General features: G+C 37.5%; 1 protein-coding gene across 2 annotated transcripts in view; it reads right to left on the minus strand.

Moving 5' to 3' along the window:
- Positions 1 to 25,125, minus strand: part of si:ch211-51h4.2 (uncharacterized) — a 377,084-nt gene that overhangs the window by 109,486 nt on the left and 242,473 nt on the right. For both annotated transcript variants that reach the window (XM_051923955.1, XM_051923956.1), the window contains exons 9-12: positions 23,966 to 24,065; positions 14,479 to 14,537; positions 13,926 to 13,990; positions 3,257 to 3,397 (exon numbers count right to left, since the gene is read on the minus strand). In XM_051923955.1, coding sequence (XP_051779915.1) covers positions 3,257 to 3,397; positions 13,926 to 13,990; positions 14,479 to 14,537; positions 23,966 to 24,065 — 365 coding nt within the window. The remainder of the gene's footprint in view (positions 1 to 3,256; positions 3,398 to 13,925; positions 13,991 to 14,478; positions 14,538 to 23,965; positions 24,066 to 25,125) is intronic.

Raw genomic sequence — 25,125 nt, forward strand, 5'->3', positions numbered from 1 at the left:
GATGTTTCTGAGACATGCTGCTGCACAGCTGACAAAATCTAAACGTGTACTATGCTACCATCACTCATTATTGCACAGTTTATCACCAGTTTAGTCTCTTTTTACTTTTTACCTGCACAATTAATATAAAGATAAGCTCCATCTTGTAATGGAGAGTTGCATCCCAAGCAGAGGGTATGGACAACTGACCTCCTATCTTTGAAGTTGTTCTACTTTTATATTGTCATTATGAAACTGCAGAGCTTTTTTTTTTTGGAACATTATTCAATATCAACTAAATGTAATGCAGGATTTGTGTCACTCAGCAGCAGCTAGCCTGTTGCTTTTAAAAAGGTTGAAGGTAGGCTTTACAATGAATTCATACGTTAACAGTCTGGACTTAACTAAAGCATACAGAATTATGGATATGGATAGCAAAGAGGAGCACTGGTTGGTGCTGCAGCAGTCTCACAGCTCAAGGGTCCTCACTTCAAATTCCAGCTAGAAAGCTATCTTGAAGGAGTTTACATATTATCTCTGCAAGTTTTCTCTGGGTACTCCTTTTATGTACCCCTTCTAAAAATTTGCACATTAGGTCCGTTAGCACATGTAAATTGCCCCAGTGGGAGTGGATGTGAATGTGTGCATTATTGAGTGTGTGTTTCAGTTGACTGGCATCATTTCCAGGGTTGGCTCCTGCTTTGCGATACCTCCTAAACTGTTTCAGAAAATAAATGAATCAAGTTGACAGAAACTGATAAAATGCAAATAAACATAAGGACACAGAGAATTTAACAAACAAGACACAGGCATTGGGTTAATTCATCATAATACTTTTAAGTGTTATCAAGGCTTCCACCTCAGCTACTGTACATAACTTAGTAGTTCATTCCAGATCCTCACAACCCTTCGGTGAAGAACAGCTTCCTGGATTCTACTCTGAATGTACATCATCATAATTGTCACATATGTCCTTTTGCACATGAATTAACTGAGCAAATGTTCATTATTCACCTTTTGAGAATTGAAAAGTTACACAATTAGTTTAAAAGAAGATCACCGGTCTGGGGTTTCAAATAACTACAGTATAAATGCACTTTATCTGAAATTGCCAGCCTATGGTGAGGGAACATCGTGGCCCTCATCTACAGAATGAAACCAAAAGAACACTCCAAACAACTCCATGATAAGGGGATTGAAAAGCAGAAGTCTGAATGGATACAATAACATATCAAAGTCACTGAATATCCCTTGAAGTTCAGTTAAATCAATCATTAAGAAATGGAAAGAGTATGGCACAGCTGTAAATCTGCCTAGAGAACACCCTCCACAAAAACTGAGTGACCATGCAAGAAGATGATTAGTGATGTAGGCCACCAAGAGACCTGTAATAACTCTGAAAGAGTTAGAAGCTACAGTGAGTGAGACTGAAGGGACTGTTGCATAGGTGTTTCATCAGTCACAGCTTTAAGGAAGAGTGGCAAAGAGAAAACCTCTGTTAAAAAAACACACAGCATTTCATGAAAGACATTGAAATCAGCCGGAAGAAGGTTCCGTGGTCTAGTGAGATCAAAATGGAGCTTTTTGCCATCAGTCCAAATGCTATGTTTGGACGCTGCACAATAAATCACACCATCCGACTGTGATGCATGGCAGAGAAAACATCATGCTGTGAGAATGTTTCCCTGCAGCATGCCCTGGAAGGCTTGTGATGGTGGAAGGTAAAATAAACGGGGCAAAATACAGGAAAATCCAGGAAGAAAACCTTAGGCAGCCTGCAAGAGACTTGCACTTGGGAGAAGATTTGTTTTTCAGCAAGACACAACCCCGAAGCATAAAGCCAAAGCTATATGAGAATGGCTTAAAAACAACAATGTTATAGTCCTGTATTGACCAAGTCAGAGTCCAGGTCTCAGTCCAATCGAGAATTTGTGGATGAACTCAAAGACTGTTCACTCATTATCCTCATGCAACCTGACAGATCATAAGCAGTTTTGCTAAGGAGAATGGGGTGAAAACTGCAGTGTCCAGATGTGAAAAAGACCTGTGCACACAGACTCAAAGCTGTAATGGCTGCTAAAGATGTATCTGCAGAATACTGACTTGAAGAGGGTGAATACTGAAATGTGTTGTTGTGTTAAATACTTGTAATTAATTTAGACCACTTTGCAGAGATCTATTTTCACTTTGACATTAAAGAGTTTCTTTCTGTTGAATATTTTTTATAGGCACTGTATGCATTTGTTTGCTCATCTGTGCAAAGGTTCTGCTGCTGCTATGCTGGTTTCATGGCATGGTGATCAGAACTGCGAAGTACTCAAGATGCTGTTGCATTAGAGAATTTCATAACATTTACTCCTTCATATTCAAAGGTTTTTTACAATAAGACCAAATATTTTCTTAGCCTTTGCACATTGTCGAGATGAAGAGAATGTTGTGTCAATGAAACACTTAAAACCTTTTGAAAGGTTGTCTGTAATTTACTATTCATGTTCATTTTATCTTGATGAAACATTTTACATTAAAGTACATTTTGATGTACTTTGATGTCATGTTGCTTTTTTTTTGCTACCTGATCAGTATTTGCTACCCCTTTAATGTTGCATCAACTGCAAATTTCTCAAATCTACTACCTGGTCAGAGGTATAGCACGATGACAGTCTCAATTCAGGCTTAAGTAACTTCATCAGAATCGCGTTGTGAACCAATGGCCTGAACTGAAAAATCAGCCTTGTGGATTACAATCCAACTCACAAGCCAGTTTCTTAAATGTATTTCTACATTATGCTACAGTATATTTTAATTTTATTTTGGTATGTATAGAATATTTAAACACATGAAAAATATTAAACTGAAACAACAGAAATTGCTAAGAAATCCAAAAGAAGACACTATAGTATTTAATTTAAGTAGCATAAACTCTACAGCCACAAACAATTCAAAACAGTAACTGTAGCAAAGCATAACTGTAGAAAATACTTACAAAGTGATACAGGAGTCAAATTTAAACCAGAAGTATTCTGGTATCAAAGAAAAAAATGACATTTTACAACAGGCCAATACTAATTCCAGTTCCTAATATAACCTTAACATAACACTTTGTTATATCAGTGAGAGCAGGTTACATTAAAAACTTCATGGTTTTTACTATTGACCACTTTAACTAAAAGTAACAATTGGGTCCACAAAATAATGTTTCATCAAAAATATGAGCATGTGTCTTTTTTTTAAATAAGAATATAACACTTGCAAAATATTAAAAGAGTGGAGTACTTACTGCTCCAGAGAGATGTTGGAGTAGATAAATGAGTATGCAGGGGCAGCCTCATTTGCAAAAGGTTCAGAGTTATTTGAGATTCCCTCTACCAATACTTTTCTCACAGACAACTGAGGAACAATTTCCAGCACAGCGTAACACCTGTATGAACAACACAGCAGGTAATAATAATTTTGTTAACACTTTGAAATAACTTACAGTCTGACACTGGAGAATTCATCTCATCTAAAGCAGCATGTCAATAGAAACAGAAAAAGCAGGTTAAACACAGGCACTGTCCCAAAAATTTATAGAACATCTGCTTGCTTTTTTTTATGTGTACATTTTTCAGATATCATTGGATTACTCAGATGAGTAGTTACTTGACAAATGATGATAATGAACTTAATTTCCCTTTCATTTTTTCCTCTTTTTGACCACTGCATGCATGACCTACAAAGCACTTTCAGTGTAAAAGCTTATGTTCTTAGGAAGCAAGCACTTTGTTCAAATGAAAACACGGTGAAGAATTTAATTAAATGTATCTTATATTGCATAAATAAATCTCTTCATAATAAAATAAATCACTCATATTTCTTGGCTTACGGAAACAGAAATATATTTGTAGACTTTTACGCAGAGATTCAGCATCTTAAATTAACGTTATAAAGTCAAAATTGGTAATTCTGTGTTTATAGAGCCTTGCTTTTTTCAGTTGTTATGTTTGGTTGAATGAGAAATGACACATACACCTTTTTTAATGTATGTATGAGTCTCTTCTGGATTGCCCTGTTAAGTGGTGCAAGAAACAAAGAGTAGTGCAATTGTACCATCTAAACAACTCAGGATAAGAAAAGCCTTTATCTTTTGCAAAGCAAAACCGTCATAACCAATTACAAGCCGCATGGTCTGCAGAAGTATGGCAATAACAGACCTCAAAGTTTTAAAATAAATTGTGTCTGGTATATTTCTCAACCAGATTGCGGACTGCATAAAAATCTTAAATTGTGAAGAGGTGCAATGATCTTTCCAGTCTCCAGATTTAGTGCTGCCTGCAGACTTGTGTAGACTGACATGAGCACATCAGAGGTCTTGTAGTCTGTGCCCTCTGTGTGTGTAACAGATGGGCGCAATGTCTGGGAAAGAATTCTAACATTCCAGAAATGTCTAGCAACATCACATAATCATTTACAATGTCAAAGTAGAGGCATTTTGTGCTAAGCTTGCAAAACTGGGACTTCTATTCACATGTATATGTTTATATAAATAACTAACAACATTTACAGTGGGCAAAATTACGGAGTATGCTGTAAGATCTAGATTATTTTTTTATTCTAAGGGAACAAACGGAATTCTTCATTTACGATTAAATTCCTCAACATACATATTTCAGAGAAAGGATTAAGTTGTACTTTAATGAACTGCTACTTTAAATTAACAGCTAAATTATTTACATGAAGCACAGGTTGAGTAATTCTTGTTGCTTTACTTCAGATCAGGCCTTTTTCTCAATTACATTTCCATAAAGCCTCAGAAGGGATATACTAATAAACAATCTTATGCTGCTGTTTTCCTAGCTTGTAGTATTTAGACAGAGAGATTTATCTTTTAATTTGCACTTGTCTTGCATGGGCAAACCTGAACAATATAAAATACCATCTTTATTCTATTTAGCAGTGGTTTTGTATTAGATTGTCACTATAAATTATATGTTCTTTGTTAATTGTACATAAGAATTGTACAAAAAAAGAAAAACAGAAAAGATTTTATAATTCAGAATTAGACAATGTAGATATGAAAGCAGAAAAAGGCAGTTTACTTAGAGATTATTAGAGCCCTTTGTTCCTTTTTATCTTGAGTGTTATATTGACAAAATTAAATAAAACTGACTTGGTTAATATTTCCCATATCTCATTCATATAATTAAAATAAAAAAATATAGATTTTGCTGCTCTGGCAGAAGCTTAATAATAATATAATATGAAAGCACAATTTTAAGGGTACACAATGAAAACAAAATTAAATGAGGTAATGTCAGTTTTAGGAACCTCAAACATTTCTCTTGTTTAATTATATTTATATACACTAATACATGGTATAAATAACATTTAAGTAATAAAAACGATAAACAATAAATAACAGCAAATATTTAATTAACAAAAGAAAAGTAATATTAGAACACTGTGATATAAAGTGCAGTGCTGTCTTGAAAGATATAGTACTTGGTTTATTTAATAACAAGGGTATTACCTGGAACACACTTCAAATAAAACTAGTAAGTACTGTAACTTGACAAGCACAAATATATGAAATAAGGCTGGCAGGTGGCTCGGGATCAAAGGCTTTAGATTTAGTGCATGATTTACTTCAGTTTCAGAAGTCTCACAGGTGACACATCACAGCAGGAAAAACACAAGATCTCATCAGCAAGATGCAATAAAGAGCGTCTCTCATAAGCAATCAGAATGAGCAGCAGGAGCTCTGATTGCTGGGTGCTACCTGATCTTTAGCAAATTCATTTCCATGTGTTATTTGTGCATTGGGTTTAATCTCAAAAAAACATAAGAAGTCTGCACCTAAAATGTGCACATGTAGTTTGCTTTTAAATGAAATGCTGAACACAGATGAAGCAAAAGGTGATAGTGACAGTAACGTTCTTTTTCTTTCTGAGAATATATCATTTTGAATAAAGTTAACTAGTGTATGCTTTATAGTGGGAACATTTGTTGGCAATACCAGCTTAAATGAAAAATAGCAAAGACATACAGCTGTTTACTCCTAAAGATGTAAATGGAGAACACTCCCCATACAGGTGTAAAGCTACAAAATGTATATATTCTTGTATAATCTAAATGGTACCTATAAATTATTATCTTGTTCTAGGCAGCACGTCCTGCTGACCCTCACTCTGAATTATAACTTGTAAGAAAGGGAGGATAAAACCATGTAACAACTGCATAACCTCTTTTAAGTGTATCTGTGTGTGTACATGTAGGCCAGCACACCTGGCATCAAAAATGATATTCCTTTGTACTAACTGATTAAACTAATTTATTGATTATTTTAATTTGTAACTTGTTGGGATCAGTCATTATTGTGTCACAACATGTTTCAGGATTTCTTTTCTACTACATATTTTGAACTTGAAGAGGATAACTAAGTAGAAAATACAAAGGCAATCATTTCTAAACAGTTTACTTTTAAGGATAATATATCAGGGACAATTATATATTTGATATACAATACTACTGTTTTCAAGTCCATTTATTATAGCCAGTGTAACACCATATGTGCAGGTCCTCTGTTACTTTTCTAGAATTATTTTTTTTCTTATTGCATGCCCTGCATTTTATAACTTTTAACTCCATTAATATACTTTGAGTTAAGATTCACCAGTTAATAGGAGTAAATGGCAGATTATTATAATCAAAACTATTTCTATTTCTTGCTAAATTTTCAACTTTACCTTATGGAGTAAAACCATGTGTGTTGTTCTTTGGTATATGCTTTTTTCTACAATGAGTTTGTCCAAATGGCCACTTTCACATCCAGTTTGATGCACACCATATAACCAAACATCACTTTTTTTATATTTACAAGCTTCCATCCTGAGGAGACATTTGTTAGAGGCATATCATAACCCTGATGGATGATACTACCAAGGAATGATCATTTTTTTAAGCTTTATACTATACCATGAATAAATCCCACCAAGTTTACGTTCTTTATGGGCAAATCCAAGGCTAGATGATCACAGCTACAGTAACTATATATAAGACTACTAAGCTGTATGGACCCTTTGGTCATTTAACATAAGATTAAAGAAACACAATTTAATCAAACAACTTAGTGATGACAGACCTGTAAATGAGACATCCCTCTAGACTAGTGTTGTTTGGTATACCAGTACTGAAAAAGTACTGAAATATCACATTTTTATTTTAGAATTCCAAGGGGGACCAAATTCAAACTCTTTATTATAATATAATGCTTGAACCACCAAAAGGGACCCCCAACCCTTTTAACAGCACAACCCCCCCAACTCTGCAAAGCAATATCTGTGTAATCTAGTGTCATGGAACATAGCAGCTAGGTACCGTTTTGGTACTGGTACAGAGGTTTGAAAACTGGTATCAGTACTGAAGTCAAAATTTTATCATCAATCAGACACTACTCTAGACTGCTACCAACTTTGATTCAGGAATAATAGTATGCAAGAACAACTAGTTCTTTACCCAACTATGCTAGTTTGGAATCTAAAATAAAAAGTCAACACACACTGGCACACTTAAAAATAAGGTCTAAAAATATTGGCAAAAAAGATATATAGTTAAGCCAACAGATCAATAAATTAAAAATAAGACAAAGGCAGAGTTACAGTACCTGAAGATTAGCATTCAGCCAGATTAGAAATGTCATAAGAATGAGACTATTAATGGACACCAGCACAAGTGAAACATTTGGGAAGTGTTTTATTTTACATGGATTACATGGGAGATTTCACTAAAACAATTTTACATTCTGTGTTACATTATAATGTTTACTGCAGAAATCATGCATAGATATAGACTTGACAATGAATCTAGCATGATGAAACTCTGACAAATGTCTTATGTACAATTGGGAGTCCATGACGCTGGGGCTGTTAAGCAACAGCACCAACTATTGCTTTGCTGCACTGGTTATATAGAATATTTGAAGAGTTGCATACTTTATACAAATACTCTGCTCTTTTACATAATGAATTTTTAGTCCACTGGGCACTTCATTCTGTGTTCGGCTTAGATTGGCCAATCTCATTAACACAACACTATCCCCATTATTACTGTTACAATTGTTAATGTTTTTTTTTGTTTTTTTTTACAATTTTATTGTAATCATTACATACAAATACCGTATATACTCGAATATAAGCCGAGTTTTTCAGCACCCAAAATGTGCTGAAAAATGTCACCCTCGGCTTATATTCGAGTCAGGTCCCGCTCCCCCCCGGTATACAAACAAGCCAGTTTCCCATTTGGTTTGTGCACGCCGATGATTTCCCCACGTGTTCAGTCTCTCCCTGTGCATTCCCTGTGCAGTGAGCACGAGAGAGAGAGCGAGCAAGAGAGAGCGATACCATATTGTTTTTGTTGACCCTCTTCTCCACTTACAGAGCTAGTTTACTGTTTTTCTTTGAAATAAATACTCAAAAACATTTAACCTACTGATGCCTCAATTAATAAATGGTAATTTTATTGGTATTTATTTTGATTATTGAAACTTACCAGTAGCTGCTGCATTTCCCACCCTAGGCTTATACTCAATAAGTTTTTCCAGTTTTTGTAGGTAAAATTAGGTACCTCGGCTTATATTCGGGTTGGCTTATACTCAAGTATATATGGTAGATCAATTTTTACAAAAAAAATAGGATTGAAAACAAATCAACCCCCACTCCTGAGAAAGAGAGCATGGCCAATGGACTAAAACTTAAAAATAGTAAAAATAAATAAATTGATGAGTTTATTAGGCGAATACAGATAAACGGAGAAGAAAAAGAAATGGGGAGAGAACCTACTTCCTCAGTGCTTTAAGAGCTTATTCTAAAATATTATTGACTAGATCAAATAATATAAAACATCAGTTACCCACTGAATTAAAAGAGGATAGTTAGGATTCTTCCAGTTTAGCAAAATAAATGTGTGTGTCAATAGTTTAGTGAAGGCAATCACAGATTGTTTGTCCTTCTCCACTTTAAGCCCATCTGGAAGAACACCAAACACAGCCCTGGGAACATTCTGGACAATTTCAAGCAAGACAGATGTGCTCGATATAAAATTTTGAGCAAAATAATTGTATGCTTTGCGCATATGGAGCTCGAATGAATTCTCTGCATTGCTACCATCCACTCCTTTTCTGATATGTTGAGTGAGAGTTCCTTTTCTCATTGTCCTCTTGGATCTTTGAAAGGGAAGGACTGTAAAATATTTTTATATTTTGCAGAAATGCTGTCTGAACCCTCGAGACTGAGCAATATTTTTTCCAGCATAGAGGAAGGTGGGAGATGGGGAAAATTGGGCAGGTTCTGTTTGACAAAGTTTCTAATTTGAAGATAGTGAAAGAAATGTGTTGCTGGAAAATTACATTTGGAATGTAATTGTTTATAGGATGCAAAGATTTTGTCTATATAAAGATCTCTAAGCAATTTAATCCCAAATGTTTTCCAGATATTAAAAACTGCATATGTTTGCGAGAGTTGAAAAAGGTGGTTCTCATGAAGAGGTGCCACAGATAAAAGATTCTCCATCTTAAAATGCTTTCTACATTGGTTCCATATTCTAAGTGAGTGAAGTACAATTGGGCTATTAGTATATTGGAGATAACTTGCATTTATTGGGACACAAAGCAGGGAATATGGAGAAGTACTGCAGGACTTTATTTCTATTGCGGACCAAGCCTGTGTATTTTCATCTTTTTGTGTCCAGGTTTTTATAGCTTGTATGTTTGCTGCCCAGTAGTAAAACTGAAAGTTAGGTAGAGCCATGCTGCCTTCTGTCTTTGGTCTTTGTAGAGTTGCTCTTTGGATACGTGGATGTTTTAGGTTCCAAATAAATGAGGTTACAGTTGAATCTAATTGCTTAAAGAATTATTTATTGATGTATATTGGAATGTTTTGAAATAAAAAGAGAAGCTTAGGAAGGATATTCATCTTAACAACGTTAATTCTTCCAGCTAGAGTGAGATGGAGGGTTGACCATCTATGCAAGTCTTGCTCCATGTTTTCCATACAGACAGTGAAATTTTGTTGATAAAGAGCTTTATGTTTACTTGTGATATCTACCCCTAGGTATTTAAACTGATCTGCAATAATAAAAGGGAAGGTGTCCAGTCTAATATTGTATGCTTGAGAATTCACTGGGAAGAGCACACTTTTATTCAAATTAATTCTGAGACCAGAAATCTTTGAAAATTCTGTAAGTGTTGTTAGGACTGCAGGCACAGTATTTTGTGGGTCTGATATATACAAAACCATATCATCTGCATATAGAGAAATTGTCTGTTCAAGTCCTCTGATAATCTCCTTTATCTGATAAGCATTTCGACAGTGAACTGCCAGTGGTTCAATGGCGATTGCAAATAGCAGCGGTGACAAGGGGCATCCTTGTCTGCTACCACTTTCTAGTTTAAAGTAGTCTGAGCAAATGTTGTTAATACAAATTGAAGCTTCTGGATTAGTATACAGTAGTTTGATCATGCACAAATATTCGGGCCAAACCCAAATTTCTCTAATGTAGTGAAAAGGTAGTTCCATTCGATCATATCAAATGCTTTTTCTGCATCCAACGATAATAATATCTCCGGGGTGTTTGACTTTGCAAGTGAATATATTACATTAAACAGGTTTCGGAGATTGGAAGCTAGGTGTCAACCTTTAATAAATCCAGTTTGATCTTATGATATTACCGAAGGCAGCACTTTCTCCATCCTTCTAACTAGGACTTTGGAGAGTATCTTAACATCATTATTCAGAAGTGAATTTGGTCTGTATGATGCACATTGTAATAAGTCCTTGTTTTGTTTAGGAAAGACAGTGATTAATGCTTGGCAAAAAGTTTGAGGTAGAATTTGATTGTCTCTAGCTTCTGTAAATGTTGCTAATAAGAGGGGAGCTAGCTGAATGGAGAATTTCTTATAAAATTCGACAGGGTAGCCATCTGGGCTTTCCCGCTCTGAAGTGACTTTACAGCATCTAGTAATTCTGATAGCGCCAGAGGTTTATCCAATTCCTCTGCAATAAAATTATCTATTTGTGGTATCTGTAATGTATCCAGAAATGCATTAGATTGTGTGTTGTCTTCTTTGAACTCAGTAGAATATAAGGATTTAGAGTAGTCTCTAAATATGTGCATTATATTTTTATGGTAAATGATTTTATCTCCATTCTTGTTGGTGATTGCTGGGATTGTATTGCAAACTTCTTGCTTGTGGATTTGTTGAGCTAAGAGCTTATTAGCTTTCTCTCCATGTTCACAGTAATGATGTCTTGATTTAAAAATGAGTTGTTCAGTTTCTTTGGTTGTTAAGAGGTTGAGCTCTGAATGCAGAGCCTGTCTTTTCCTATGAAGAGCTTCACCTGGACACCTGGCATGTTCTTGATCTATTCTAGTAATTTCGCTGGTTAGCTCCGATACCTTCTTGGTTTCTAATTTATTTCTGTGGGAAAGATATGAAATAATCTGTCCTCTTAAGAAGGCCTTTAGAGTTTCCCAGAGTATTCCTGCAGAGACCTCTGAGGATGTATTTGTCTCTAGGAATAAACTGATTTGTTTTGATATAAATTCTGTACAGTTCTCATCTGCTAATAGAAGTCTGCGAGATGAGTATGTGGAGCATAATGATTTCAGCTCCAAGATCAGAGGGGCATGATCAGAAATAACAATAGCATTGTACTTGTAAGATTTAATCGCAGGCAAGAAATTATTATCTATAAAGAAATAATCAATTCTTGAGTAGCAATGATGCACTGGTGAGTAGAAGGAATATGTTCTTGAGTTTGGGTTTAGAAATCTCCAGGGGTCTGATAAGTTGTGGTCAGTTAAAAACTGTGTAATTTTCTTTGCAGTGTTAGATATCATCCCCCCTGTGACAGGAGACTTATCTAAGAGTGGATTTAAAACACAATTAAAGTCCCCAGCCATTATAATTTTATGAGTGTTCACATTGGGAATGGATGCAAATATATTTTGCATGAATTCCCTATCATCGACATTGGGTGCATAAACATTTATCAAAATCACTTTACAGTTAAATAAGTTGCCCATGACGATCACATATCTCCCTTCAGGATCAGATACTACATCTGATGCTACAAATGAGACTGTTCTATGTATAAGAATTCCCACACCTCTAGTTTTCTTTGTAAAGCTGGAATGGAATATTTGGCCAGTCCAGTCTTTTTGCAGCCAGAACTAATCTTTTCTTAATAAGTGGGTCTCCTGTAAAAATACTATTTTAGCATTTAGACCTGTTAGGTGAGAGAATACTTTCTTTCTCTTTAATTTGTGATTCAGGCCTTTAACATTTCAGCTCACAAAGTTAACTGTCCCATCATGGAGACATTGATTCTAAATTTTTGATGTCATTTTGTAGTCTTAACTCGAAGTGAGACAGCATTAACCTTAATTTCCAAATTTCCCATGAGTTATTGCCATGCAGCCTATTGTTACATTGAAAGTTATAATTATAAGGATTAAAAGGATAGATTAGATATAGCTTGCTCTCTTTCTCTTCCCCCTTTATCCTCCTACCCCCCCATTTTGCCTCCCCACATGAGGCTGGATCCCACTTCACAAAGTCCCAGTCCTCTGACATACCTAGAGACAGAGCACGCCAAAACAAAACAAGCCCCCCAGCAGCGGCATTTGAGGATTAAAAAGTAGAAATATCTATTGCCAGTAAAGTGTAAATACTATGAGCATAAAATATAATCATCAACAGTCTTGAAATATTAAGACAGTAAACCCAGGGAATGGTGTTAAAAAGTGGCCCTGGATAAGCTTAGTAAACCGTAATGCAATAATAACAATAACAATAAACCAAGGGTATGATTTTAAACAATCTCCTTCAGAATAGTTAAAACCCCCCCCAAAAAAAGAACTACTTTAATTTCTTCCACACATACGTGTGTAATTGTAATTAAAACATAAACAAAAAGTGGCCGAGAAGAAAAAAGGATGTATAATTGTGGTACCCATATCATTGCAAGCAGATCAGACAGCAGGTAATATCTTCTTGCCATACCATGACAGGATGCAACTCACTTTCGTATTTCAGAAAAGCGTCGGGATCAGCTTTCTTAACTCCTTTTCTGATTCCTCCTTGGAGGAAAAAATGTGATATTTGTCTTGCATATCCTCTTTCAGTTTGGCAGGATACAAGAGGCTTATCTGATATTGGCTTTCCGTAACCGCTGTATAATGTTGTAAAAAGCTGCACGTTTAGCAGCTGTTGAGGGTGAGAAATCAGGGAAAATATGAATGTGGTTATTTTCAAATATAATCTCTTGTTTGTGTCTGAGAAGTGCCATTACATTAAGCTTAAATTGTAATCTCTCGAAGCGGACAATTAAAGTCCTAGGTTTAGAGGTATTTGATCCACGTATGCGATAAGCTGCCGCTAATCTCAGTATCTGATTTAAAGTCCTCTCCAATTATTTTTGAGAATAGTTTAGCTACGAGTTTCACTGGGTTCGGACTTTCACGATTCTCAGGTAGACCTTTGATTCTAATATTATTCCTTCTACATTCATCTTCCAGAGCTGCAAGTCTGTCTCCGAGCTTTTTGCATTCGGAATTCGCAGCTGTAGCTTTTCCATCGGCGTTAGATGCCAATTGTTCTGCTGTTTCAATTCGAGCCGTGAATGTCTGCTTAACGTCTTTCAGCTGATCGGCAAGTTCCCTCAGTTTAGATGCATTTTCTTGAATGTGTTCCTCAATTTTTGTTTTCAAATTTACTTTTGACTGCCAGTGATAGTTTCACACTAAGAACTTCAGTCAAGCTAAAATATAATTTCTTTCACAAAAGCAATTAGTATAGATCTAGAATGTGTTTTCCCTGTCATTTATTAGACATATCTCTCTAAACACATGCATTTCTAAAAGACATTCACTTAGAAACTTAAAGCAAAACCTAGTAAATGACAATGGCTTACCATACTATATTCAAGACGGTACATGTTATGAGCCCTCCAACTATGGCTCTACGAAACCACATCACCTATGAAGAGAACAACAGAAAAGACACAAATGAATACATAAAATAACAATTTTAATAAATGAAAAAACAAAACTTTTATTGTCATATACTGTTTATTGAAGTATGTGCCTAATTATTGTATGTGGTAGCATTCTAGGTATTTGATTAACAAAGCTGGGCTCATAATACAGAAAGAAACTGACACAGAGGTGGGTGAATGTATGGGGTTAGCTACAAAGATGATTAAAATGTATTGTTTTCTGCTAAGATTTAGATTATTCGTGTCATTATTTCATTATTGTATGAAGCCAGACAGCTATGGAATTCAGAAACATTACAAAGCATTGAACTTAAGTTTTCAACATTGATTTGAAACACTATTTTACATAGAGCCAATAAGTTGGAAATAAATTGACATATTAAAAATATAGGCAAATATGGCTGATTAAGGTTAGGTTTGATCATGAATATGGGGACAATTTAAATAGAATAAAATAATTATTTCTTACCTGGCATTTATTAGGGGAGATTTCAGAAAATAAAAATGGCATCACGTTGACTATTCCACCTATGAAAAAATGCAATATGTATAAAATGACACAAGTTAAAATGTTAAACTTATAAACATTAAAAGAACATTAATTGCTTTTAAATATAACTTGTATAGAAAGTAAAAACACATGTTTCTAATAAATGGTGATACTTCATATAAACCTCTTTATTCTGCAAGCCTGTAATTAATTTATTAAAATGAGCTTATTTGGGGTTTTTTTCTGAGAATATTTTTTTAAATTTTTTATTTTGTTCTTTCATGAAGTACAACAAAGTAATAAGAATTCAGTCCTATTTTATCTTATATATGTTGTCACACAGAAAGCTAATGTCATAATGTCAGTGCTTAATAGGTGTCCCCTATTGACCCCCCCATACACACACATTTACTATGTATAAAATAATAAATAACCTTTACTCTATAAGCATCCTTCTATAACAAATTCCATCCAAAGCTGCTTCACAAGTACAGACATATTGTACATCTGGTTACACGTATTTTGTACAGCTAGACAACAGCAGGTTAAGCGACTTGCAATCATATGGTTTAGGACTTCACACTACTCTATCCTGTCACTGTATATACAGCGATCATGGATCTGGTTCACTGTGATTTCTGGATGTCTGAAAATTTTCTCTAATTCAACAATAATATAAATGAATTCACATAAGGGTGGTACAGAAGTGCAGTGACTAGTACTGCTTTTCACATATACTGCATCCTGGGTTTGAAGTCTGTTCTTGGCCATTGTCCGTTTGGAAGTTTTCCCCACATCTATGTAGGCTTACCTACAGGTAGTCCAGTTTTTATCTCACATCCCCAAACACATGCTGGTTAGAATAACTAGTGACTCTAAACTGGCCAAAGTGTGAATGCATGAATGGGCCCTAAGACGGACTGGTACCCTGTCCAGGACTAATTTCCAGAATAGTCTCCAGCCCCCAATGAACCTGAATTGGAATAAGCAGGTTTGAGAATGAATGAATGAATTCACCTAACACCACCTGGCCAACTCAACAAACCTGTCTCCTTTTTTAAAGCTAAATTCTGGTAAAACTATATCAACATGCTAGGAGACCACCTTTCATGTCATACTTGAGACCACTGCAGTAAAAGCTTCATTTCCTCTTCTACAAATGAATGACAGATGACAATGCTTCACTTTAAGCTCCGATGCTGAACTGCTTTGACATGGTTGCATCCCCTGTCTGTTCGTCTTGATTACTTCTCTTTTTAATGGTCTTCATTTGCAAAGTATCAAGAGGCTACACCAGGTTCAAAATGTAGTTGCTGCCGTCTGATAATGAGAAGTCTTTAAAACATTACTACTGATGTACTAAATTGCTTGTCACAAACCTTCAGAATATGTATCTGCACTGCACTTCTCATACCCCATAAATCTGTTTAACTGTTTAGATCTTTTAATGCTGCCTTTCTTACCTTTCCAAAACTCTGTCATGGAACAGTTGGTAAACAGTTCTATTGTGAACACCTACGCAACTGAACATTCAGCTCCAGACTAAAGACCCAATTGTTATATCAGCCTTTTTTCTATGTGCTGTTCTCCAGCTATGAGTTTTTACAGCCCTACTGTTCAATGAGACAGCACTGTCACCATCATTCAGTGCATTCTATAGTACTAGCATAGACCGCAAACTGTGAAACCAACACCTATAGCTGCCAATCTATCCTGTACTGTTTCTTTGTCTGCCACTTTAACCATGTACCCCCCCCCCCCCAACACCTTTGTAATTTTAACATTTTATCTGTGTTTCAACTACAAAACTCCTTTTAATAAATGCATTAAAAAATGTGTCAATTATACTTTTCAGTATTATAGTACTGTCCTTTTATGTATGTATGTATGTATGTATGTATGTATGTATGTATGTATGTATGTATGTATGTATGCATGTATGTATGAATGAATGAACATATTTAAATTTACTGTTTTAAGTTTAGTAGATATATGTTTGTGTATTTGTTACTGTATTTAATCTTACATGTTTTGAAAATCATCTTATCATGGTGCGTTATCTTAATGGTGCTAACGTATATAAAAGAAAGAGATGAGTCTAAATTCAAGTTTTATGAATAAAAGTGGGTGTTTCCTTGTTTGTATGTTATTACATACTGTGCCCTTGAATAGTATTTAATCCTGCCTAGTATCTAATGTGCATAGAAAAGACTCCAGTACTTGGGGATTCCATCCACCTTAATAAAAGGACAAGCGTCTGTATGTCTGTGTATCTGTATGTTCATTTGGTTGATATGAATCTGTCATTCCACACATCACAAACATTTTTTGTAATAAAATTCATTGCACTTGTTACTCCAACAGATAACACATCACAAACATTAACACTTGCTTTTACAGATGCCATACAAAATTGCATACAACAGAGACATATGCATTGCATTTGTCATTCCCACAGATGATGCTTCACAAACATCTGAAGTAATCCATTTTATTACTAAATGCCGTACAAAATACATTCCAATTGATGATGTACTGCAAACGTTAACGTTGAGGGCTAAATTGATCATTTAGATTTTAACCCGTCTTAGACAGGTAGCACTGCTAGTAATCAAACAAGTTAGTTTGGAAAGTGACTGAACAAATGCATGTATGACTTATTCACTGTTCCTGAAAGCAAAAGGTGCAGCACTTGGGGAAAAAAGAGACCTGAAAAAGGAGCTTACATCATTTAAAATTCAGTTATGAGATTTTGAAAACATTTTTGGCAAAGCTTAATTCAGTTTTATTCTGTATGTAAGGATATTCCCTGAATATGTTGAAGTCTTGGAAATTTTTTTTGATGACTGTGCATTATCACATTTCTTTAAAAGAATGTCAAAAGCCTGAACACAGTAACCATATTGTGAAGGTCAGGCAAATTCAGTTAAAGCTTTATGCAGCCATATTTGAGAAAGCGTGATACTATACAGAAGTGCAATGTGTCAAAAAATAATAAAGGCCCACAAGAATAAGCTCATAGCTGTATCTTTTGTACAAATCATGTACAGTGCTGAAAATGTGCAGGTAGAGGTGCATAAGAAGTGAACAAAATTAGTCTCAATTAAAAGGCTTCTCCTACTGAGCATGCTAAGGAAAGCCATGTGGTAACAGTCCAATTATTTTGCCACCACTGAGTCTCCTTTCAAAGGCACAAATATATGTACTTATAAAAACAAAAACACGCTTGCTGCATCAACAGACAAAATACTGACTAAAACTGGCAAATTTCATGTTTTAATTGGCATGATAACACAACAAATGGAGTTCACTGGTAAGACATGATGCAGAAGTAAAGAAATAATGTACAGTATATCTATAAATACAATAAGCAATCAACTATGTTAGTTAATATTTGATTCAATTATTCAAAAATGTAATAAATGCCCCGAGCTGGTGCTATCTAATTCCTATTCTTTCTGTCTTCCCTCCATTCTGCAGTGTCACTTGCTGCCCCTGCTACTTTGCCAATCAATTATCCCTGTCCATGAAATAAAACATCAGCGTGATTGTGAACCATAGGATTCAAATGTTATTTACACAGCTTTGGACCATAGTATTTTCCAGTAGTTACAGTTGTGAGTTTTAACATAATAGTGTAAGAAATTGTAGTGTGTCCAGAAGAGAAAGGGCCCCATAGGAGGCCTGTGTCATCCACACTGTGATTTGGTTTGTTCCAATTGATTACCAAAACTATGAATGCTGCTAAATGGAGCTGTTGGTTCCATCTGTACCTCAGCTCATCAAATTTTTTGTTAGCCAGAACTTAAATTCCATAATTTTTATTAAAATGTAAAGAAACTCTTTACTTTTGTTATGCCTTGTCTTTTTACACCTTTAACATGCACTTTTTACAGTGGACTAAAGGCAGGACATGTGACTTGCACAGGGTCAAACAGTTGTTCTTAGCTTCCACTCCATACTGCCTGTTTTTGCATAAAGTAAGCCCTTGTCACAGGGTAAAGTACTATATTTCCACTTCTTATTTGCTTGTAAACTGTTGCAATTTTCATTTCATGACAGTGACAAAAGCGTTATTAACAGAACAGAATAGTTGTTGGAGTGCAGTCCTTGAACACAGAGACAGAAAGATAAAGAGCTTAAAGTTCTCAAAAAAGACAAAAAGAAGTAATGTCCCATTTCAGAACAAACTAATAAAACTCAAAAATCTACTTGCGTGCCAAAGAAAAGAGTTAAACCAGGATGAATGCTTACATGCCACTGACCCACAATTAGGTGTCTACTCCACTTGCTGGAAATTTGACAGGATGAGCAGAATGCATGGCACAAATAAAGATTTTCTGTTATCACCTCCTGTTCAGGATTATAGCATATGTTCTGTCCTGTTGTCTCACAACAAGGCCATATTGCCTGTATTGCAAGTTGGACTATCCTTGAGTGACCCTCCAAATTTCATGAAAGTCTGTGCAGGATAAACTTACAGACATAAGTGCACACCAACAGACTTCACCTCACTGTCAGTGTTACTTATATAAATTACACTTTAAACTGCAAATTGCTATAAATAACTCCAGAAACAACATGGACCCAACTGGGGTGGCTTGGAGCCATGACAAAAATAGTGTGTGAATCCTTTGATTAGTCAAGGTACGATTGGGTGGGAGTTTGAATCCAACTTGAATTAACTATTTTGAAATTAACTGCTTTAACCATTACACTACCATAACTAATTGCCTGACACTGCTTCTCTTTCAATACATTCAAGCATAGTATTTCATGGCATTTGTGCTGCACCCAGCCTGGAGGGCAATGAGATGTCATATAGTCTATATTCTAAACTGGATTATGCCCAATGTATACATATATGCATAGATGCAATTTCAGCTGCATTCTTATATAGATGTTATATTTAACTCAAATAAAAGGAGAGACAAATGAGGCAGAAAGAGGAATATGCATTACATAGGCATCACAGTGTTTTAATCACCTTGTTTGGATCATCTTCCATTTATAAAACAACTAGAATTAAAACTGACAGTGAGGATTCATGAGGACATATTACTCATCTACTACAGAGGACAGGCTGTGTTCATTTATCACTCTCTGACAAAAGTGCTTAAACCAATCAGAATCATTCAAATTGAGACAAATCAAATCAAACCAATTGCTGTAAGGTGATAACTAATAGTAGCACCAGCAGTTTTCAAAGGCCAAGGCAGTTCTCCTGATATATGTCCCCATAGTCCCCATTATCCTAGCCTGAGATCATTCTATACTATCAAATAGGCTGCACAGCAATGACTGGCCTTCCACTTTAAACTTAGCAACTTAACTCTAACTACAGACCATGTGCTGCTCCTACTGGTCACAAAGTATCCTGGATTTTGACTTCACTTTATTTCTCACCAGAGATTTATAAACTGTAGTTCCATTCTGAATTCTCTAATGTTATATGACCTAGTGAAATTTCTTTGAATTCCTTTCTAGACACCATTCTTTCTACTTCTTTCTTTGCATTGCTATGGTAATCGTATGTCATTTCTTTTGGGGTACCCAGTATACTGTAGTTATAGTGTATACTGCCCCTGGCAGTGCCCTTCTTCCCACACTGGCACCCCAACATATCCCTGTCAGTGCTACTTTTCCTATCTCCGTTAAGACTGTACTGAGGTTTTCGCTTATCCAGTGACACACTGATGCCACCTTCTTTCCTGCCAGCTCCTCAGGTTTAGTATATACTATGCACATCTGAAAAGATATTCAGTAATGCACCCATTACAGCAACGACTTTGACATTGGTTCTTTATTTTTTAAATCAGCTCAGTTAAATTCAACATTAACAGCATACTTTTTGAGGTAAGAGTTCAAAATTGAGCATTTTAAACATTTTAAATAAACCAAAGCACTCATAGCAAATGCGTGTCAATGTCGCACCCAAACATGGGTTGTTTTTCTGCAGTTATATTTTTAAAAAAAAGCGCATTTGTTCTGTTATATTTGTACCTTTTATGAAAGTGTTTCTTTGATATTTGGAATTCGGGCTTCACACATTATACACTTCATCTCTACATTTTGTCAATTATTACTAAAACATGAAAAACGTTTCTGTTTTAACGATGTGTTTACATAGATCGTTGTAGACATGGAACACACATGAAATGCAAGTGTTCCAAATAACGATATAGTATTTATAAAAAGTGTCATTTTGCTTGACTTCTCACTCTATACAACTCAAAGCAACTGACACGCAGGTAAACAGACTTGAGCTGAGAAAACTGTGCGAGGGTGGGGGATGTGATAGCAGGCTGCTTGCTGGTTATCCACACATTTACAGGACAAAGGACGCTGATGGAGAGGTGAGAAGCGATTTAAGGTGGGACGTTTTTTGTAGGCTCTGGTAATTCTAGTGTTAAACGCTGTGCCTGTTATTCTTGCACTAACACCAAGGAACACCCACCATCAGTGGTCCTTATTAGTGGTACACACATACAGAGACAACCACAGTATTAGCCTTTGTATAACAGGGCACTTAACAAGCTCATAAACAAAGATATCCTATTCTAGGAGCCATTAACATACACACTTTTTTACATAACAAATTGTGGACATCAGGGGCGTACAGCTCCCCAAACCCCAGACACAACAGACAAAGAGGCCAAGTGTTGCACACAACACTCCTTTATTCAACTGTGGGAAACGCTTTTGACTTGTTCCCCACAGTGGGACAGTACAGTATAGCACCAAGCACCAATACACTGTCCTTCTCTCTCTCTTCTCTTCTTCTCCTCCACTCCTCCTTACAAACTTCATCCACCTCCTCCCGACTTTGGCTGATGTAACTTGTGGTAGCTGGCCCCTTTAATAGGGCACCCGGAAGTGCTCCGGGTGTTCTACGATCTCCTTCCAGCTGCACTTCTGGGTGTGACAGCAGCCCTACAGAGGAGGGCTCAGCTGTTCTCCATACGCCCCCTGATGGTAGCCACAAGCCCCAGTAGGGTTGAGCTTCCTTGGTCCGTGGCACTGTAGCAAGCCAGGGGGGCTGCCCTCTGTCATCCCGGGGGAGGTATTGCTCCGTCCAAGCTCCTACCCACAGTCCATCTGTCATGGAGGCATTGCGGCTGGGTACGAATCCTGGCTGTCCGTTACGAAATATATTTGCAGTTTATATTGTGTACACATTAACACCATCCATCCTTCCTCTTCTGCTTATCCAAGGTCGGGTTGCGGGGGCAGCAGCTTGAGCAGAGATGTCCAGACTTCCCTCTCCCCGGCCACTTCTTCTAGCTCTTCCGGGGGAATCCCAAGGCGTTCCCAGGCCAGCCGGGAGACATAGTCCCTCCAGTGTGTCCTGGGTCTTCCCAGTTGGACGTGCCCGGAACACCTCACCAGGGAGGCATCCAGGAGGCATCCTGATCAGATGCCCGAGTCTCCTCATCTGACTCCTCTCGATGCGGAGGAGCAGCAGCTGTACTCTGAGCCCCTCCCGGATAATTGAGCTTCTCACCCTATCTTTAAGGGAGAGCCCAGACACCCTGCGGAGAAAACTCATTTCAGCCGCTTGTATTCGCGATCTCGTTCTTTCGGTCACTACCCATAGCTCATGACCATAGGTGAGGGTAGGAACATAGATCGACTGGTAAATTGAGAGCTTTGCCTTATGGCTCAGCTCCTTTTTCACCACGACAGACCGATGCAGAGCCCGCATCACTGCGGACGCCGCACCGATCCGCCTGTCGATCTCACTCGTGAACAAGACCCCGAGATACTTGAACTCCTCCACTTGGGGCAGGATCTCGCTCCCAACCCTGAGAGGGCACTCCACCCTTTTCCAGCTGAGGACCATGGTCTCGGATTTGGAGGTGCTGATTCCCATCCCAGCCGCTTCACACTCAGCTGCGAACCGATCTAGAGAGAGCTGAAGATCACGGCCTGATGAAGCAAACAGGACAACATCATCTGCAAAAAGCAGTGACCCAATCCTGAGTCCACCAAGCCGGACACCATCAACACCCTGGCTGCGCCTAGAAATTCTGTCCATAAAAGTTATGAACAGAATCGGTGACAAAGGGCAGCCCTGGCGGAGTCCAACTCTCACTGGAAACGGGTTTGACTTACTGCCGGCAATGCGGACCAAGCTCTGACACCGGTTGTACATGGACCGAACAGCTCTTATCAGGGGGTCCGGTACTCCATACTCTCGGAGCACCCCCACAGGATTCCCCGAGGGACACGGTCGAACACCTTTTCCAAGTCCACAAAACACATGTAGACTGGTTGGGCAAACTCCCATGCACCCTCCAGGACCCTGCTAAGGGTGTAGAGCTGGTCCACTGTTCCGTGACCAGGACGAAAACCACACTGTTCCTCCTGAATCCAAGGTTCGACTATCCGACGGACCCTCCTCTCCAGAACCCCCGAATAGACTTTTCCAGGGAGGCTGAGGAGTGTGATCCCTCTGTAGTTGGAACACACCCTCTGGTCCCCCTTCTTAAAGAGGGGGACCACCACCCCAGTCTGCCAATCCAGAGGCACTCTCCCTGATGTCCATGCGATGTTGCACAGACGTGTCAACCAAGACAGCCCTACAACATCCAGAGCCTTGAGGAACAATGGGCGTATCTCATCCACCACCGGGGCCCTGCCACCAAGGAGTTTTTTGACCACCTCGGTGACCTCCGAGTCCCCTCCTCGAACCGCCACCTTATCGTGGTGGAGGGGTTTGCATGTCCCAATGACCCTAGGAGCTCTGTTGTCCGGGGCTTTATGCCCCTGGTAGGGCCACCCAAGGCAAACTGGTCCTAGGTGAGGGATGAGACAAAGTGCGGTTCAACAAAACCTCCATGATGAATACAAAATTTGGACAGCATTTTCCCTTGCCCGGACGTGGGTCACCGGGGCCCCCCTCTGCAGCCAGGCCTGGAGGTGGGGCTCGATGGCGAGTGCCTGGGCTTGCACCCATGGGGCTCGGCCGGGCACAGCCCGAAGAGGCAATGTGGGTCCCCCTTCCCATGGGCTCACCACCTATAGGAGGGGCCAAGGAGGTCGGGTGCAGTGTGAGTTGGGTAGTGGCCAAAGGCGGGGACCTTGGCGGTCCGATCCTCGGCTACAGAAGCTGGCTCTTGGGACACATTAACATTAAATCTATTATTTGAAAATAGAGCAAATTTGCTTCGGTACTTATTAAAAAAACAAAATGAATGTTCTTGTCCACAGCACTTGGTTATAATATAGTACAGAGACTGGATTTGAAGAACTATTTGAACTATTGCAAAGAACAAAAGCTATTACATTGTTTTTAATTATTCCATTATATAAAACTGAAAAATTAAAATTATTAATGTTCTCTAGATTATTGTCTACACATCTAATAGTTCAACTTAAGTTAAATTAAAAATATTTATATTCACATTGTAATGCAGTAGCTGACACGTATAAGGTAGAAATGTTACCCAATAATAGGTCTTACCTAATGCAACTGTACCCATTAGGAAAGGAGTTCCTACATAGGCGAAATCATTCACTATTTCCTGATGAACCTGTGAACCCACCACAAATGTCACAGCCACCTAAAAAATAATACAAAAAAATCTTTTAAGGCACAGGTGGAAATAGTCTCTAAGCATAGTGATTCAGTATTCTAAATGTCTCAGATTGCATTTACTATTTGAAACCAACACATTATAATCCTTATTCTTAGTTTCCTCAGTCACAATTAAATAGTACTGAAAATTAGACAATGAGTATAAAGAAAGATTTTTAATCAAATGGGTGCATCCAAAGCATCATAGAGAGCAGAAAAGCATACAAAAATAACACAAAATACAGCAATACGGAACATGTACAGAACTCTCAATGACTTAGCTTGTATGATTGTGGTAATAATGTGGTAACAATAGCTACAAGAACACTTTTAACAGCCCAACCCAAGTTACAGAATATGAAGAAACTAGAGCAGGAATAATCATCCACCATCTCCTCCTCACTCTTGACTGAGATGTGGCTTTCTGCCTCCTCCAGTTTAGAATAAATTATTTATTATTTGACTGATGCCTTTATCTCAGGCAACTTACAACATTTGAGATGCATTTCTTTGTGTTTCCAATTGGATCACAGGCAGGTGAAGTGACCTGTTCATAATCACACAATGTCAGTAGCAGGATGTGAACCCACACCTGTAGGGTTTGAAGTCCAAAGTGTTAACCACTACATCGCACTGCCTGCTGTAAGACAAATTGCTTTGTCTTGGTGTCATTTTGGGGACAGCTTATCAACCCTTTCATTTAAATATAAAGTCTTATTACAGCTGCTGATTAGGTTAGTCTCTATGGAGTCATTGTCAGCAGAAAATGCAACTACAATTTAAGTAAATTTCTAGTAGTACACTCATATGTGGAAACAGAGTGCAGTCTCTGGCAAAGAAAATGGTGCTGTAGAAAACTAGTGAGTACTGCTAGATAGATGCATTAAAAGTATGTGATTTTTTGGACCCACACATCTTAAAATACAACAAATGGAAGCAATACAAAGTTTGTAAATGTCTGTAAACATAAGGCTTTGCTAATCTTCATTGATTTGGAGAATATGGAGTGAAGGATCATTAATGCCAGAATGCTTTGTTGGGGTTTC

Source organism: Erpetoichthys calabaricus, chromosome 2, assembly GCF_900747795.2.
Source record: "Erpetoichthys calabaricus chromosome 2, fErpCal1.3, whole genome shotgun sequence".
Taxonomy (NCBI): domain Eukaryota; kingdom Metazoa; phylum Chordata; class Cladistia; order Polypteriformes; family Polypteridae; genus Erpetoichthys; species Erpetoichthys calabaricus.